Genomic DNA, 16,556 nt, shown 5'->3' with positions numbered 1-16,556 from the left:
GTTCATGAATACTGGCTGTGTTTACCAGCCTCTCACGTTAGACCTTTTGTACAGACGGTCAGGGTGATGCCGTCTGGTCTCCACTGTTGCTGGTGTCCACGTGTTCTCCCTTCAGTCCCCAAGCCGTCATGTGCACCTGCCACACTGCCAAGGGCCAGCCACAGTGCCATGCCTCCTTCTTCACCTTCCTCCACTGCACCCCCTTCCGCATCCCAGGCATCCTGCTCTACTGATCCTAAGCTCTGCCTTCCGCCCCCTACAGCTGATGGTAGGCAGGAGGGAAATGTACAGTCGGGGCTGGTAAGTTTGGGGACTCTTTTTGACTCTTGAGATTAAAATTGGATTTTTACAAAAACTTTTTTAGTGCCTGTTCACAATGTTTCCAACCATTATCTCCCATCAGCACAGATTTTTGTTTTAATAAAAGTTAATATTAAATACATCACCAAAACAGTCTTCCAAGCTAATATGAAATGGGTATAAAAGCTAGTGGGATGAAATGGTTTTTAAAATTAAAAGTCTATAATATTCATATCATAAAACTTGTTATGTGTCAAGAACATGGAAACTAAATCCTAAATAACTTACAGGAGGCCTCGTGCATGGGTAGATGAAAGAAGTAAGCTTGAGGGGTGCCTGGCTGGCTCAGTCAGTAGAGCATCTTGGGGTCATGAGTTTGAGCCCCAGGTTGGATGGAGAGATTACTTAAAAAACTAAAAATATATATATCATAAAAAAATAAAATGTGTTCTTAAAGAAGTAAGCTTTACAGAGTCATGTTTATTTATTTAGCCTGCTCCATCTTCCTTTTTTTCTTTGCTTATTTAAAATGCCTTGGAAAATCAGGGACTTTTACACTTCTCATGCAGGGAAATGTCAATTCATGATTTTGTTCTGAATTTTTACCTAAGCAATGTAGAAAAGTCTTATTTGGCTAATCTGTTTGAGTTGCTATTTACCAGGCCCCTGTCTTAATGGGAGACCTTAGCCTGCTCATTGTGGTACCTTTTTTTTTTTTTAAGATTTTTTTTTTTTTTTTTAATCTATTTGATAGAGACTGAGACACAGCGAGAGAGGGAACACAAGCAGGGGGAGTGGGAGAGGGAGAAAGTGGCTTCCCGCGGAGCAGGGAGCCTGACGTGGGGCTCCATCCTAGGACCCTGGGATCATGACCTGAGCCCAAGGCAGATGCTTAACTGACTGAGCCACCCAGGCGCCCTCATTGTGGTACCTTTGACAATAGAAAATAAAGATGCTGCCGACTCGTATTGATAGTTGGTTTTTTTTTTTTTTAAGATTTCATGTATTTATTTGTCAGAGAGAGAGAGAGCACAAGCTGAGTGCACAGCAGAGGACCCTGGGATCATGACCTGAGCCAAAGGCAGATGCTTAACCGACTGAGCTACCCAGGCATCCCTGGAATTGATAGTTTTATTAAAACATACAAGTGTTTTAAAAACCTACTTTGAATCTTGGTGTAATAATTCTAGGGAAAAAGGACTGATGATGATACTTGATTTAGGACTAGGTTGATCTTGTTGGAATGTCACGCCCTAATGTATGTAGAAGTCTGCAGGAACATCTCAGCATTAGCTCTCCATCACGTGAAAAGGAATTCGGACAGTCCTAACAAAAGCAGATCCTTTGAAAATTCCTTTTGCTTTTCTTTAAAGAAAGGTTTTCTCACAAAACTTCAGACACTGATGTTTTTAAGTGACGTTATTTCCCCTTCCATTGTTTTTCTTTAGGCTTATCAGGAGGGCAGACTTCAAAAGCTACTAAAAATGAATGGCTCTGAGGATCTCCCTGAGGCCTACGACTATGACCTCATCATCATCGGAGGGGGCTCAGGAGGACTGGCAGCCGCCAAGGCAAGGCTCCCTGTGTGTTATCTGGATGATGGCTAGAATAGTCACATTCCTGGCAGACTTCTGGTTCTCCCTGGAATTTGTTTGAGCCACTCTTGTGGCATTTTGCACATTAACTTGGGCAGGACATGTTTATAAAGGAACTATTTTATAAATCATTTTTCCAAGTTGAACTGTATCTTCTTGATGAAAGTACTTCTGTATAACAGTACCAGGCCTAATATTTTGGGACACATTTTGATTCATATTAAGTTTGGCTGGTTTTTCAAAGATAATAAAGGTGTATAGAAATGGTTTGAAATTAAATATCTTATTCTTTATAAATATTAATATGAGGTTTTCACTTTGATGATATCCCTATTCACAAGTCCTCTTCCCCAATAGAAAAATGGAGAGCAATTGGATTTCTTAAACTTAATCATTAAAAATGCTTTCCTCCTTTGTATATGAACTGAACTACGAGAATAACCACTAACTCCAGCCTGGGGGTAATGGCGGTAGAGGATGTATATATAAGGGAGGTTAAGGAGTGAGGCTTCTGGCCCTAAATTGAGATACATTTTCCATGTGTGAGAGGCCTGTGGCCTGTCATCCTTCCCCAACAGGTACTTTTAAAAGATGAGATGGTTATACTCCCCTAAGGTGTAGCTTGTGGATCAGTAAAGGTAGATTCAAATGAAGCAGCCCAAATGAGGAGTAGGCCAGTGTCTGGCATCAAGCAATACTTTGCTGTAAATGATACAGGAGTAATACTAGATATATTTTACTCTAGTTCTCCTGGTTTTAAAGGATATGTAGACTCAGTCCTTTCAAATAACCTGGAGGTCTAGTTGCCAATACACAAAGCTTATTCTCTGAGAAGGATAAAGGGTACTCTGCAAAATGAACTTCTCACTGTTGTCATCACTCCCCTAAAATCGACTTGGAAACCTTATAGATATCATCAACTTTTTTATTGGCTCTTCACATGAAATTTTAAGAAATCTGACAATTTTAGAAGAAAAATGTTTCCAATATCTACCTAGATACTGAATTAGATAAAACTTAAAAGTACTTTAAAAAAATACGTATATAGGCTACAGATTGAATTAAGAGTTATAGACAGTCATAAATCTTTTTTATTGGATACTCACCTTTTTGCTTAGAAATGACCACAGGTTTTTCAGATTATTGCTTAATATATTATTGTGTGAGTGGAATTTTGTAAGAGGATTCTAGTGTTAAAAAAAAGAGGATTCTGATGTTTTCAGCTGACGATTTTATAACTGTACTCTGCATATTCTTTAAAACTGCCCTTATGACTATCTGAATATTGCTTAATTTTTATCTTGGAGTCATGCTAATCATCTTGTATTTGAAATTTCAAGGCAATAATAACTGGTTATGCCTTAGGCACTACAGCTTAATAAGAAGAGCTTGGAGTTTTAAAAGCCCGTTTCTAGTCTGTCATGTTTACCTTTCCAATTGATTTTATTTTTTTTAATTTTTTTTTAAGATTTATTTATTTATTTATTTGAGAGAGAGAGAATGAGAGAGAGTGAGTACATGAGAGGGGGGAGGGTCAGAGGGAGAAGCAGACTCCCCGCCGAGCAGGGAGCCCGATGCGGGACTCGATCCCGGAACTCCAGGATCATGACCTGAGCCGAAGGCAGTCGCTTAACCAACGGAGCCACCCAGGCGCCCTCCAATTGATTTTAATATTTTTATTTTCCAGGAGGCAGCCAGATATGACAAGAAGATAATGGTCCTGGATTTTGTCACTCCAACCCCTCATGGAACTAGATGGGGTAAGCTTTAAAGTATTTTAGAAGTGAATTTGTAAGAGCAGGTTTTTCCCTGGCATTGGCTTAAATGGCTCCTAAAACCCAGTTAAAAATTTAAAAATTAAAAAAAAATCTACCTTTTTCACTTGGGCTGTTAAAATGGACTCCAGTTAAAAGTTGAAAATTTAGGGTTTTTTGGCAGAGTCAAGATAATGCAAAACCTTATCCACAGCTGTTATGATGATTTAAAGCTACATATTTGGTAATCTTTTAAATTTAGGGGCTTAATAACTGAAAGTTTAAACACTTATCTGTGGATTTCTGTTTTAAAACCAGTTCCTACATTCAGCAAAAACTGGAATTAGGTATCTTAATGAATAGCCCGTGCTGCTTCTGAGTCTTGGTGAATTAAATGTTCCTTATTCATTTATTCCACAAATATTAATTAAATTATCACTTATTATGAGCAAGGGCATTGGAGAATATAGCAGGGGACTCGGTAGACATGAAGTTCCTGCCCTTGCGGAGTTTACGTGCTAGTGGGGAGACAAAAGATAAGCAAGAACTTTATGAATTATGGTAAGTGGTACTAAAAAAAATTATATGGTAGAATAGAGAGGAACTGGGTAGAGGAAAGAGTTTAACTTTGAGAAGATTATCAGAGAAGGCCTCTGAAGAGGTGGCCTTTAGATGAGGCCAAAAGAATAAGAATGAACCAACTATGCCAAAAGCTGAGGAAGAACCTTCCAGGGGACTTTTCTCAGTTTCTCTCACAGAATAGAACATACAAAGGCCCTGAGGCAGGTAGGAGTCCTTCATGGTTGTAGCAAGGGTGGTATGAGCTGGGGCTAAGAATGGAGAGGAAGGCAGGTGTCAGGCTGTACAGGGCCTGGTAGGTCAAGATGAGGAATTGGATCTAACTAAAGCATAGTAAGAGGTCTTTGAGAAGGGGATTGATGTGATATGTAAATCTTACCAATATAACTAAGCTGCTCTAATTAGGAAGCAAGAAGCAGGAACTCTGGATAAGAAAGTGTCTGAGTTTCTTTTTTTTTAAAGATTTTATTTATTTATTTGAGAGAGAGAGAATAAGAGACAGAGAGCACGAGAGGGAAGAGGGTCAGAGGGAGAAGCAGACCCCCCTGCCGAGCAGGGAGCCTGATGCGGGACTCGATCCCGGGACTCCAGGATCACGACCTGAGCCGAAGGCAGTCGCTTAACCAACTGAGCCACCCAGGTGCCCAGTGTCTGAGTTTCTAATTGATCCATTCAGCATATATTTATTACGTGTCAGTCACTATTCTTGTGCTGGGCATAGCCGCTCTGGCCTATGGAGCTTACACTCCATAGTCGCAGTTTGGAAGCATTCTCTTCAGAGGGCTTACGTGAAGTCCACTGCAGTCCCGCACTCTTACGCCATTTTGTCTCCCTCCCTGCTTGCCTACATTTTGTTTTAATGGAGACAGTCTGTCACCATGTTCTTTAAGCTCAGATATGCTAAACCTTTTGTTTGTTTGTTTTGGTCATGAATCCTTTTGTGAGAATCCACAAAAGCTGTAGACCACCTTTTTTTTTTTTTTAAGATTTTTAATTTATTTGTCAGAGAGAGAGAGAGAGGGAGAGAGAGCGAGCACGAGCAGGGGGAGCGGCAGGCAGAGGGAGAAGCAGGCTCCCTGCTGAGCAGGGAGCCCGATGTGGGACTCGATCCCAGCACCCTGAGATCATGACCTGAGCCTAACGAAGGCAGATGCTTAACTGACTGAGCCACCCAGTTGTCCCGACCACCTTCTTTAAAAAAAAAAAAAAAAAAAAAGCTCATATACACCAGATTTTATATGTAGTTCTAGCTCCATTACAGTCCAACCGTGGCCAGCTTAACAACCCTGTTACCATTTAGTTCTTTTCATAGATGTGGTGGCGAGTGTAGGATTGTACACAAAGTAAAATTTCATCTTATCTTATCAGCAGTTAATTTTGAATCTTTGCAGTGTGTGGAAATTGTGGTAATCTCATTTTTCTTCTATTTTAGGATGTGTCACTGTTCGATACATAAGGCTCTCTGAGCTTAGAAATGCCACGAGTCTTAGAATAAACTTGTAAAAACAGTATTGGCTACATTAAGCAAGTAGATTATGATCTTCCGTAGCATAGTAATAATTATTGACTGTTTTCTTTAAAGGATTGTGAAGCTGGATGTAAACTGATCTCTCAATGTTGTTGCAGGTCTTGGAGGAACATGTGTGAATGTGGGTTGCATACCTAAAAAACTGATGCACCAAGCGGCTTTGTTAGGACAAGCCCTACAAGACTCTCGCAACTATGGTTGGAACACCGAGGAGATGGGTATGGCAGGAGACGCCACTCTTCCGTTTGTGCTTTTGAAGGGTTTGGGCTATGAGCTTGCAAAGCATCCATTTTTATGGGACTAGAAATTGACCTGGGGGTTTTTACTGTTGACAGTTATGTATAAAATTCCTGTAGTTATTCTGTGTCAGATAGCTGCATAGCTGTTGTGGTAAGAACAGATACTGTACTTGGAGTGCCTTTCTATAGTAGAAAACCAGAATTTTTTAGATAAGTTCTTTATTATGATTATTATTTTTAAGTAATCTTTGTGCCCAGTGTGGGGCTTGAACTCATGACCCCAAGATCAAGAGTCGCACACTGTACCGACTAGCCAGCCAGATGCCCTTCAAATATATTCTTATATAGAGAGTTTCATAAAGAGTGTAAGTTACATTTGCTCTTCTTTGAAGCTGTTTCATTTTTCTCTCTCCAAAGAAATGTTTCATGAGCTGCTATTTTGGGGGTGGGGGGACTGCTTATTTGTTGAGAAAGAGATGGTTAGTCTTTGTTGGGTAAAATATCTAGAGTACCCTAGCAACCCTTGGAAAGTTGAAGAGAAACTGCTGCCTTTGGAAAGTAGATTACATTATCTGGTAGAAGAAAAAAATGAGGTTGGCCCGGCTGCATAGTTAATTAACGACATAGGTTACCATGTCCTTGAAGAGGGAAACTCCAGCCTTCTATGATATTTTTGTTGTTGTTCTTAAAGATTTTATTTATTCCTTTGAGAGAGAGAGAGCACAAGCAGGGAGAGAGGCAGAGGGAGAGGGAGAAGCAGGCTCCCCACTGAGCTGGGAGCCCAACGTGGGGCTCTGTCCCAGGACCTGGAGATCATGACCTGAGCCGAAGGCAGGTGCTCAACCAACTGAGCTACCCAGATGCTCCCTGGTACTAGTTTTGAGATCTACAGGGTATGGGGCATTTGCCAGGGTAATTTATTTTGTAGCTTTTTCTGAGTTTTAATTAATAGTTTATTAAATATTAAAATGAGGCATAATAAATACATGCTTTGAAACATTTTGCCCCTACTCAAATTAGTCCTGCTTCCTCTGTTTGATGCTTTCACTTCCTGTTTGAAATCAACAGTACTTTTTTCCCTAAGTCTGGAGTCTTAGAAAATCAGTTACTTTAAAAGTGTTTTTATGCTGGGGTCATCTCTCTTTCCTCAGATCCTTACAAAGCTATTCTCTGTCCATGACCTTTGGGGCCTGAGGCTGGTACTAAGAGTTTCCTTATTTATTTCTGAGGTGCCATGCCTCATATCCTTTTCTCTTGCCAACAGAAAGGGCAGTCGAGGTGACCCTTTTGACCTATGGAATATGAATTTAACACATAATCTACCGATAGTCTGCCTCTAGGCCCACCTCTGCCCCCCTCCCCAAGTTATTGTTTACTTCTGTGTTTGAAAGTCTCCTCACTGAGTCTGCCATTCATACACTCTTTCCCTTTCTGGAAGCCTGCTTTTAATGTACCTGGTTAACAAGAGTTAATTTAATAGACTTCTTAGTAGACATTTTAGAAATTCTACTAATAAAGTTATAGAATATTGCTGTTGAGTGCCCACTATTTGCAGTTGAGTCTGTGCTGGGGAAATACAGAGATGAGTAACACAAATTGTATAGGTACACAGATTCCGCTAATCACTGATGCACTAATATCATTGATGTGCAGACCATGTACCCCGGGAGCCCAGAGGTAAAATTGGTAACGTGAGTTAAGTGGGCACACAGTGTTTGCTGGTATTCTGGGTCCCTTGGGTTAAGAACTTCCTTCACCCTAGCCCTCCTGACACATTAAAATGTAGGTTATTGTAATGGTGAGGCCCGGCACAATTTCTGACTTTGCCATTCACTGCATGTCATGAGGATTAAGTACCGCACTAGTTCAGATAGCTGCTATGCATCACATTGTTTTTGTCTCTTCCTCTGGACTTGCTGCTTTTAATTCTTCCATTCACAGTTTCAATAAATTGGAGTAGACTCTGCCAAGCACTTGGTTCTTTGTTTAATGGGGTGTAGAAAAACATTTACAGATACAGGAAGTTCGTATGTTTGAACCAAGTTAGTTCCCTCTTAAAGAGGACATGTAACGGGGCGCCTGGGTGGCTCAGTTGGTTAAGCGACTGCCTTCGGCTCAGGTCATGATCCCGGGGTCCTGGGATCGAGCCCCGCATCGGGCTCCCTGCTCAGCGGGAAGCCTGCTTCTCCCTCTCCCACTCCCCCTGCTGGTGTTCCCTCTCTCGCTGTGTCTCTCTCTGTCAAATAAATAAATAAAATCTTAAAAAAAAAAAAAAAAAGAGGACATGTAACAAGAATATTCACCTGAAAAAGTCTAGAATTCATTGGAAAAAGTAAAGTTGTTCCAAGCAAATTTTGATTTATGCAGCTTTATAGTTTCCATATACTCTCATCTATACCTAATGGGTCTGTCTCTTAAATCTAGGTAAATCACAGTGCCGGGAGCTATATAACTCAGTCACGCAACTTTTATTTATTCATATAGGGATCTAGTACTCAAATTGGAATGTTGTACTAATTGATGTTAGCTTTAAGTTATCCACTCTTATGAAAAATGAAGTCACGGGAACAGAACTGCTTAATTAATTTTTTTTTTTTTAAAGATTTTTTTTTATTTCTTTGACAGAGAGAGACAGCGACAGAGGGAACACGAGCAGGGGGAGTGGGAGAGGGAGAAGCAGGCTTTCCGCTGAGCAGGGAGCCCAATGCGGGGCTCGATCCCAGGACCCTGGGATCATGACCTGAGCCAAAGGCAGACGCTTAGCAACTGAGCCACCCAGGCGCCCCCAGAATTGCTTAATTTAGTTAGAAATGTAGAAGTATATATAGTGGGTCTTTAGAATCTTAAAAAGGGTTAAGTACAGGCCTCTGCTGAATGTGAAATTTTATTAACAGGGCCAACTAAGTATAATTCTAATAAATTTAGTAATCAAGTGGGTGGTGAAATAGAATTTGGCGAATTGACAGATCTTTCCAGCAGAAGAATATCTCTGTAGCTGTCAGGTAACAATAAACACTAGCTACGCTTATTTATGTTGAATTTATTTCTAAATTATATAACAACTAATAAATGTATAGCCGCTGAGGTAATAAAGAACCACCACTGGCATAGTCCAGATCTATACATTAAAACCAGTAAAAGCTCCCTGAATTTTATATATCTATCTGTTTATTTATTTAAAGATTTTATTCAACTATTTGACAGAGAGAGACACAGCGAGAGAGGGAACACAGCAGGGGGAGAGGGAGAGGGAGAAGCAGGCTTCCCGTGGAGCAGGGAGCCCAATGAGGGGCTCAATCCCAGGACCCTGGGATCATGACCTAAGCCGAAGGCAGACGCTCAACGACTGAGCCACCCAGGCGCCCCAGCTCCCTGAATTTTAATGGGATTTTAAGACTTGGACTAAATCAAAGTCTGTCTTGAAAGAAATTATTTATTCAACTAAATTAACAGTTTTACTCTTGTGCTTCTTCCCTCTTTCCAGGTTTTAATGTTAGAAATATATAATTTTCTATTTTTATACCTTCCTCTTCTTGTATATGCTGGCAGCAACAATCCCAAAGGCTTTGATGAGAGTTGTGCCCTGTATTTAAATCCCTTCACTCTTCCTAAATGGAAACCTCGTGGTTTGTTTACTGTGTTATCTTCTGTTCTTCTCATTGAGCCTTGGGACTTCTGAAGCTAGCTGTGGCCTAGCAGAGACCCAGGTCTGCCGTGCCTATCAGGACCCACCACTGAGGGAGAAGTCACCACTCCCTCCTTTTAAAATGGTTGTAGTGAGGAGTACAGTGGATTTAGGCAGCTGTTACTTTGTCATTAGGTCTTAGAGCGAGAAAGAAACTTGGCAATGTATTTTTCAAATGAGAAACCCCTAGGGGCTGTTGATCCTGTTCCCACAGATAAAGCATGAAAGCTTATTTTGCATTTTTTAAATAGAAACACATCTAATCTCATGTCCTTGAGCAAATAACAGTGTAACAGTGCTCCAGTGTTCTGGGAAGGTTGTCTTCTCTGACACTGTAGATAGCTCTAGGCGTGGAAGGAGGAGAGGGAGCTGGACCAGGCAGCAGAGCTGAATCTGTGACTGGGGGAGTGACACATCTAGGACTCAGCTGTGATCTGCCCTTTATTTGAGAAGTTTTACGATCCCTTTATCATTACAAAGAAAGCAAGATCATTGGGGAGTTATAGGATTAGTTCTTCCCGCACACACCTGATGTTTCATATGTAGTGTATCTGGGGCTGCCACTGAATTAGTGTGTGGCCTTGGGGAGGTCATCCATCCTTGATCTCCCTGTGTGTATACTGGAAGTAATTTGTACCTCTTCAGGTGTTCTGAAGTTCAAATAAGTAGGTGCAGTGAAGATGTTGAAGATACCACAAGTTCAGTTAGTCTGATTACTCTTGTCAAATTTAAGAGTGTGGCCTGGCTTTTTGTAGGAGGAGAGGGGCAGATCAGGAGCAACAGACAGTTGGCTTTAAGACCCAGCTGCTGTGGTGGGCATTACTGTCACACACAGGTGAATTGTACATCTTGCCTGCTCAGCTAGAATCTATATTGTAGAAGCTTAGCTTTGGATTATAACTGGTAGACTGAGCCGGCTGAATCTAGAGACCTATGAGAAATGCTGGGACTATATCAGCAGGTGGGCTGAGTGGGGATGTGGAATATCCAGGTGGTGTTTGGGAATTCAAGGAGGTGGTGGATTTGGGGTATTATCAGAAGGCAGCACAGCCCTAGAGAACTAGGGTTCCAGATATGTTACCATCCATAGTCCAGCAAGGATCCATTTACCACCAGTAGTATATAAAGTAGGAATTTGGATTTTACAAGACAGAAGCTTAATTCTCAGAATGAAATGCAAGATCAGGACCATAGGAGCCGCTAGAGTTCCCAGATGCTGAATCCCAAACTGGTAGGCTGGAATTTTTGAGAGTTCCTTCTGCCCGAGCATAATCACACTAGAGACTGGGGGCAGGGGTGACTGCCCTCTATACCAGAGGATGAAGAAGGAACTTTGGTAGAAAAGAGGGGTTTGAGGAATTTGAAAATCAGGTGGGACCTGATAGCTGCAAAGGAGGGCTTTAACAGAATTAAGGCTGGGTAGGTCTAATTGTCGAACTTGAATTTTGAAATAATTGAATTTTTTGGTGCTATTATTTAATCTCAACTATGTCTTATTTAGAATATAGTATCTCCTGATGGATTAGCAGAGATCCACTTAATAGTTCTATAATTGTGAAATTTCAGAAGTGAATCAATCCTCCCTGTGGTCTAGTTCATTATTTCTCCATGGGGGCATTATTGGTATGTTGGGCTGGACACCTCCTAATTGTAAGAAACTATAGTAAAGGATATTTAACATCACTGGCCTTTGGTCATTCCTAAATCACTGTAACAGCCAAACACATCACCAATAAAATGTTTGGGATTTGCTTAAAATAATTCTAGTAAAGGGGCACCTGGGTGGCTCAGTCGTCTGACTCTGGCTCAGGTCATGATCTCAGGGTCCAGGGATCCAGCTCCATGTCAGGCTCTGCGCTCAGCCGGGAGTCTGCTTCTCCCTCTCCCTCTCTTTCTGCCCCTCCCCTCGCTCATGTGCACACACACACACACTCTCTCTCTCTCCCAAATAAAATAAAGTCTTAAATACTCTAGTGAAAAAGCGGGTATATGAAATGAGATTGGCAAAATGTTGGGAATTGTTACAGCCAGATGATTGGCATAAGGGGGTGAGTTACACTATTGTATTCCATTCTTGGGGAAGAAAGCAGGAGTGAATCCTGTCTCTTCTTTTGCTAGATGGAGGCCAAATGGGTGGGTTGGCAGGGCTCCTTCCGCGCTCCCCAGCCCCGCCCCCCAGCACACCACCCTCTCAGCATTGCAACCACAGTGGCTTCTGCAGTCACTCTCTGTTTTCATTGATTTCTCAAAGTCTAACATTTTATGATTCTGTGAATTGAATATCGACGATCTGTTCTCTGGGAGGCCACAGACCAATTTTTGTGTTCTCATTCTCAGTTCTAGAGGCTGGCCGTTGGGTGGCTAGACTTGGCTCACCACTTCCTGTGTGCCCAAGCAACTTATTAATCCTGAATCTAAGATTCAGACTCCTCTCATTTCCATGACAGATCTTTCAGTATATGTTGATTCTCTTTTCCTTCTTTCCAAACGACAGCTTTCCTAGGACCTGCCTTTGTCCTATCACGAGAGTATATTTTATCTGCGTCCTATTTTTTTTCTAGTCATTGATAAGTTATTAATGAATGAATGATTGATTTTTATCCATTGAAATTTAATATATTAGTGCCTGGCTCAAAGGATTCGTTTTTTTTTTAAAGATTTATTTTAGAGAAGGATAAAGAGTGTGTGTGCACAGGGAGGAGCAGAGGGAGAGGGAGGGAGAGAATCCAGAGCAGACTCCCCACTGAGTGTGGGGCCCGACCCAGGGCTCGATCTCATGACCCTGAGACCATGACCTTTGCCGAAATCATGAGTCGGATGCCTAACTGACTGAACCACCCAGGTGCCCCCCAAAGCATACATTTTATGATAGAATTAAAAAATCTTCCTCTCTTTGGTGAGATGGGGATTTGGGAGTCAGTGAGACAGAGTCTTAAAATACTCTGTCTAGATCAAGAGTCAGCAAACTTTGAATGTAATACAAGGCTAGATAATAAATATTTTAGGCTTCACAGGCCCAATGATCCCTGTCACAACTACTCAGCTCTGCCATTGTGGCACGAAAGAAGCCCTAGATGATATATGTAAATAAGTGATCATGGGTATATAAACTTTATTTAAAAGGTGATGGGCTACATTTGGCTGTGGGGCCTTAGTTGGCCTTTGTTTACCAGCCTCTGGTCTAGACTCTGTTACCAGCTCACTAACTCCAAACTTGGCTACATCAGGATCCCTTGGGGATTGTTAAAAATACAGGATCTTAGGCTTTCCCACGCCTCATTATCCCAGCAATCAGTATTTACAATCAAAGTAAAATTCCCGTTCATTTCTAAAAAAGAAAAAAAGTTTGTGCCTAGTTATTTTAGTTTTAAGAATTGTCAGAAAGCCTTGCATGATGAATTGTCTGGTAGTCTTCTAAAAAGGAAAGAATATTTGAGCGTGAAAAAGTTGTTTATTTGCTTAAAATGAAGGACCCTGCTCTTTAAGACTAAAAGCTCTGCTCTTTGTATTCCTTGTGAATAGTTACTGAGAAATGATTTTTGCCTGGCAGTTGAAAAGCTAAAAACATTCATCTTCTCTTCTTGTGCAGTTAAACATGACTGGAATAAAATGACAGAAGCCGTACAGAACCACATTGGCTCTCTGAACTGGGGCTACCGGGTAGCTCTGCGGGAGAAGAAGGTCACCTATGAGAATGCATTTGGGCAGTTTGTGGGTCCTCATAGGATTAAGGTAATTGTGTGATTGGTTGGGGGTAGGGGAGGAAAAGAGAAAGTGATTATCTTAGTAGAAGGAAAAGCCATGGTGACCCAGACTGTCCAGTTTGGCAATTTTGCAGTCACATCTTATGGGGCTTTCTCTTGTGGGGTGGTAGTGTGAGTGTACTGGATTTGGGGCCAGGTTCCCTGGATTTGACTCTTGACTCTGCCACTTACTAGATTCATGATTTTGACCAAGTCTGTTAACTACTCAGCCTTCACATCTTTATGTATTACCAAATTTTTATGAAGATCAAATGGGATAATGCGAATGGCCTTTGTTAACTATCTAATGAATAATAACTTATTTAAAGTTGACATTGGTTTCTTTGTAGGCAACAAATAACAAAGGCAAAGAAAAAATTTATTCAGCAGAGAGATTTCTCATTGCTACTGGTGAGAGGCCACGTTACTTGGACATCCCTGGTGACAGAGAGTACTGCATTAGCAGGTAAGGGAGTGTTGCAGGGAGAAAAGAGAAACCAATTGTAGATTTATGCTTTTCAGGTTTTTTCTTCAAACTCATTCAGTCCATTCCTAGAACATTCCTAGTGTTTTGCCACATTTTTGCCCAAAGGGACAGGGAATTGGGAAAAAGAGAAGGGAAAAATTATTTTATGTAAGAATTCAAGACTATAAACATTGGTCTTCTTACCACCCAGTTAACATCACTGCTGACATACAGATTTATGTTTGGAATGTACATATGTGTGAGTGTATATTAGAAATGTATAATATTTAAAACCAGATGGATATTCATATGGATGCTAAAACGACGACAGAATGGTGGGCCATGTAGATTTATTAAACCCTAGTCCCTCCTCCTTGCTGTTCACATGGCCACAATGTCATTGTAGGTTGGCCTTCTGAAATGAGTCAAGCAAGGTTTGGCTTTGTAATTTATTTTTGCCCATCTGGTGATCATATGGTGACATAATTCACATTAGGAATAAAATAAGGAATTTCACATTATGACGACATGAAGAGAGGTTGTTGAAAAATACGTACTCTTGGATGCTTTTTGCCCAGGAGTTTCTGATTGTGTTATAAATTATTCCTTTCAGACCCTTTTTTGGGGGGAGGAGAAAACAATTTTTTTCCTTTGTGCCTCATGTAGAGGCAGCTCAGATGGCAACAGTTCTCTTTGTTGTCTTGGATAGCTTCCTTTCTCATATTTAAAAAAAAAACTCATTTCTTAAGAGTGCTTTTCTGATCTCATGTCTTGTATATTCTTCACTTGACTAAAAGATTTTGTCAGGTTTTCCTTTTTATAGTTGGTTTTTATTTTACAAAACAGTTATGTTGGAAGTTTTCTCCTCCTTTTCTCCCCATTCTTGATAATTGGTGTTCTGGATAAAAAGAAGTAACACAGATATTCCACCTTGGAGAGAGCTGAGTGGTGGTGATACGAGGGGTGGGGATTTGGGTTTGCGAATATACGATATTAGACACATTAGTGGAGAATTACTCCAAACAGTTCAGAATTATTTTGTTTGAGCATGAGTTAGGTGGTTTGCTGTGTTTGGCCCTGGGCAGCTTGAGCTACTCCCAAAGCAACTGAGTGGCAAGAGAGGGACAGTGTCTAAGGCCTTGTAAGCACTTCTCATATATTATGTGTGTAGCTAATTGAATGTTTTTAATCTTAAAAATGTATTGTTCTTAAGAAACCAAAAATTTTACTTTGATTTAGTCATTACTCACATATGAACATTTTCGATTTCTTTTCTTCTTTTTTTATTTTATTTTACTTTTTAAAATTTCTTTTCAGTGATGATCTTTTCTCCTTACCTTATTGCCCGGGTAAGACGCTGGTGGTTGGAGCATCTTATGTTGCCCTTGAATGTGCTGGATTTCTTGTTGGCATTGGCTTAGATGTTACTGTTATGGTACGATCCATTCTCCTTAGAGGATTTGACCAGGACATGGCCAACAAAATTGGCGAACATATGGAAGAACATGGTGTCAAGTTTATAAAACAGTTTGTACCAATAAAGGTAAGTGGAGTTGCTGGTAGGTTTGTTGGTTTTATACTTACCTTTATTTTTTAAAGATCTTTATTTATTTGAGAGAGAGAGCACGAGACTGGGGAGGGTCAGAGGGAGAAGGAGACGCCCCAGCCGAGCAGGGAGTCTGATGTGGGACCCGGGACTCCAGGATCGTGACCTGAGCCGAAGGCAGTCGCTCATCCAGCTGAGCCACCCCGGGGCCCTATACTTACCTTTAAAAGGCAGGAGAAGAGTATGTTGGGATGGGCATTATAAACCGTTAGGAATGCTGCAGTGCCTCGTCTGTGATCCTGGTATATGAACTTGGACCTGCTACCACCTAAACAGCTTTGTTATTAGCTGCAGATTGATAATCTTTCTTCTCTTCTCAACTTTCTTACCTTTGGTTCTCTTTTGTATAATGCTTTCCTTCAGGCATCCCTTTACTTTATAATCTTTGGTCTATTATCCTTTGTTCGCCGTACACACCAGTGATTTAAATAAAGAGTTCAAGCCTGGGCTGGTTTTTAAATTTTTTTCATAAGACATTTGCCCTTGGTATACTGTGTAGTCAACGGATGCACTGTATTATTCTGGCTTCTCTGAGAACGATTATCTAATTTTGTTATATGGGCTGGCCTTTTTTCATTCTTCAGTCTTCTTTTGAAAAGATCAAAAAATATGCCAATTTACACAGATATTTTGATATATAAAAGTGACAAAATCAATCACTTCTTGTATCTCAGACTAATAAGTTTCCTTTAGAGCAGGTAAGGATGAGACTGTTGTGTTAACACAAAGTTAAGGAATTTTATTTTATTTTTTTTGTAAAGATTTTATTTATTTATTTGAGAGAGAGAGAGCACATGAGAGGGGGGAGGGTCAGAGGGAGAAGCAGACTCCCTGCTGAGCAGGGAGCCCGATGCGGGACTCGATCCCGGGACTCCAGGATCATGACCTGAGCCAAAGGCAGTCGCCCAACCGAGCCACCCAGGCGCCCCAAAGTTAAGGAATTTTAGCTGTCAAGTTTGTTCAGTGGCTTAACTTAGGTTCTTTGTAGGACCATGTTAGGGATCTCTTAATGTAGATGGGTAGAGTTTGAGCATTGGGATGATCATGACTTGCTTTCAATA

At 40.9% G+C, this 16,556-nt stretch overlaps 1 protein-coding gene across 6 annotated transcripts in view; it reads left to right on the top strand.

The window, feature by feature from the left end:
* Window positions 1–16,556, top strand: part of TXNRD1 (thioredoxin reductase 1) — a 120,269-nt gene that overhangs the window by 69,367 nt on the left and 34,346 nt on the right. For 5 of the 6 annotated variants that reach the window (XM_064590697.1, XM_064590698.1, XM_045872702.3 and 2 more), the window contains 6 exons: window positions 1,749–1,871; window positions 3,583–3,655; window positions 5,855–5,974; window positions 13,270–13,412; window positions 13,774–13,889; window positions 15,207–15,432. In XM_064590697.1, the coding sequence (XP_064446767.1) occupies window positions 1,785–1,871; window positions 3,583–3,655; window positions 5,855–5,974; window positions 13,270–13,412; window positions 13,774–13,889; window positions 15,207–15,432 (765 nt within the window). In that variant the 5' untranslated portion in view covers window positions 1,749–1,784. Of the gene's footprint in view, window positions 1–36; window positions 301–1,748; window positions 1,872–3,582; window positions 3,656–5,854; window positions 5,975–13,269; window positions 13,413–13,773; window positions 13,890–15,206; window positions 15,433–16,556 lie in introns of those variants that run through there. The other variant, XM_045872701.3, reaches the window with a different exon arrangement.

The sequence above is a fragment of the Mirounga angustirostris genome, unplaced genomic scaffold, assembly GCF_029215605.1.
Source record: "Mirounga angustirostris isolate CCGP_5_RB_7025 unplaced genomic scaffold, mMirAng1.0.hap1 SCAF_5, whole genome shotgun sequence".
Lineage (NCBI taxonomy): Eukaryota > Metazoa > Chordata > Mammalia > Carnivora > Phocidae > Mirounga > Mirounga angustirostris.
Note: the sequence above shows the minus strand (reverse complement) of the source record. Positions and strands in the feature narration are given on the sequence as shown.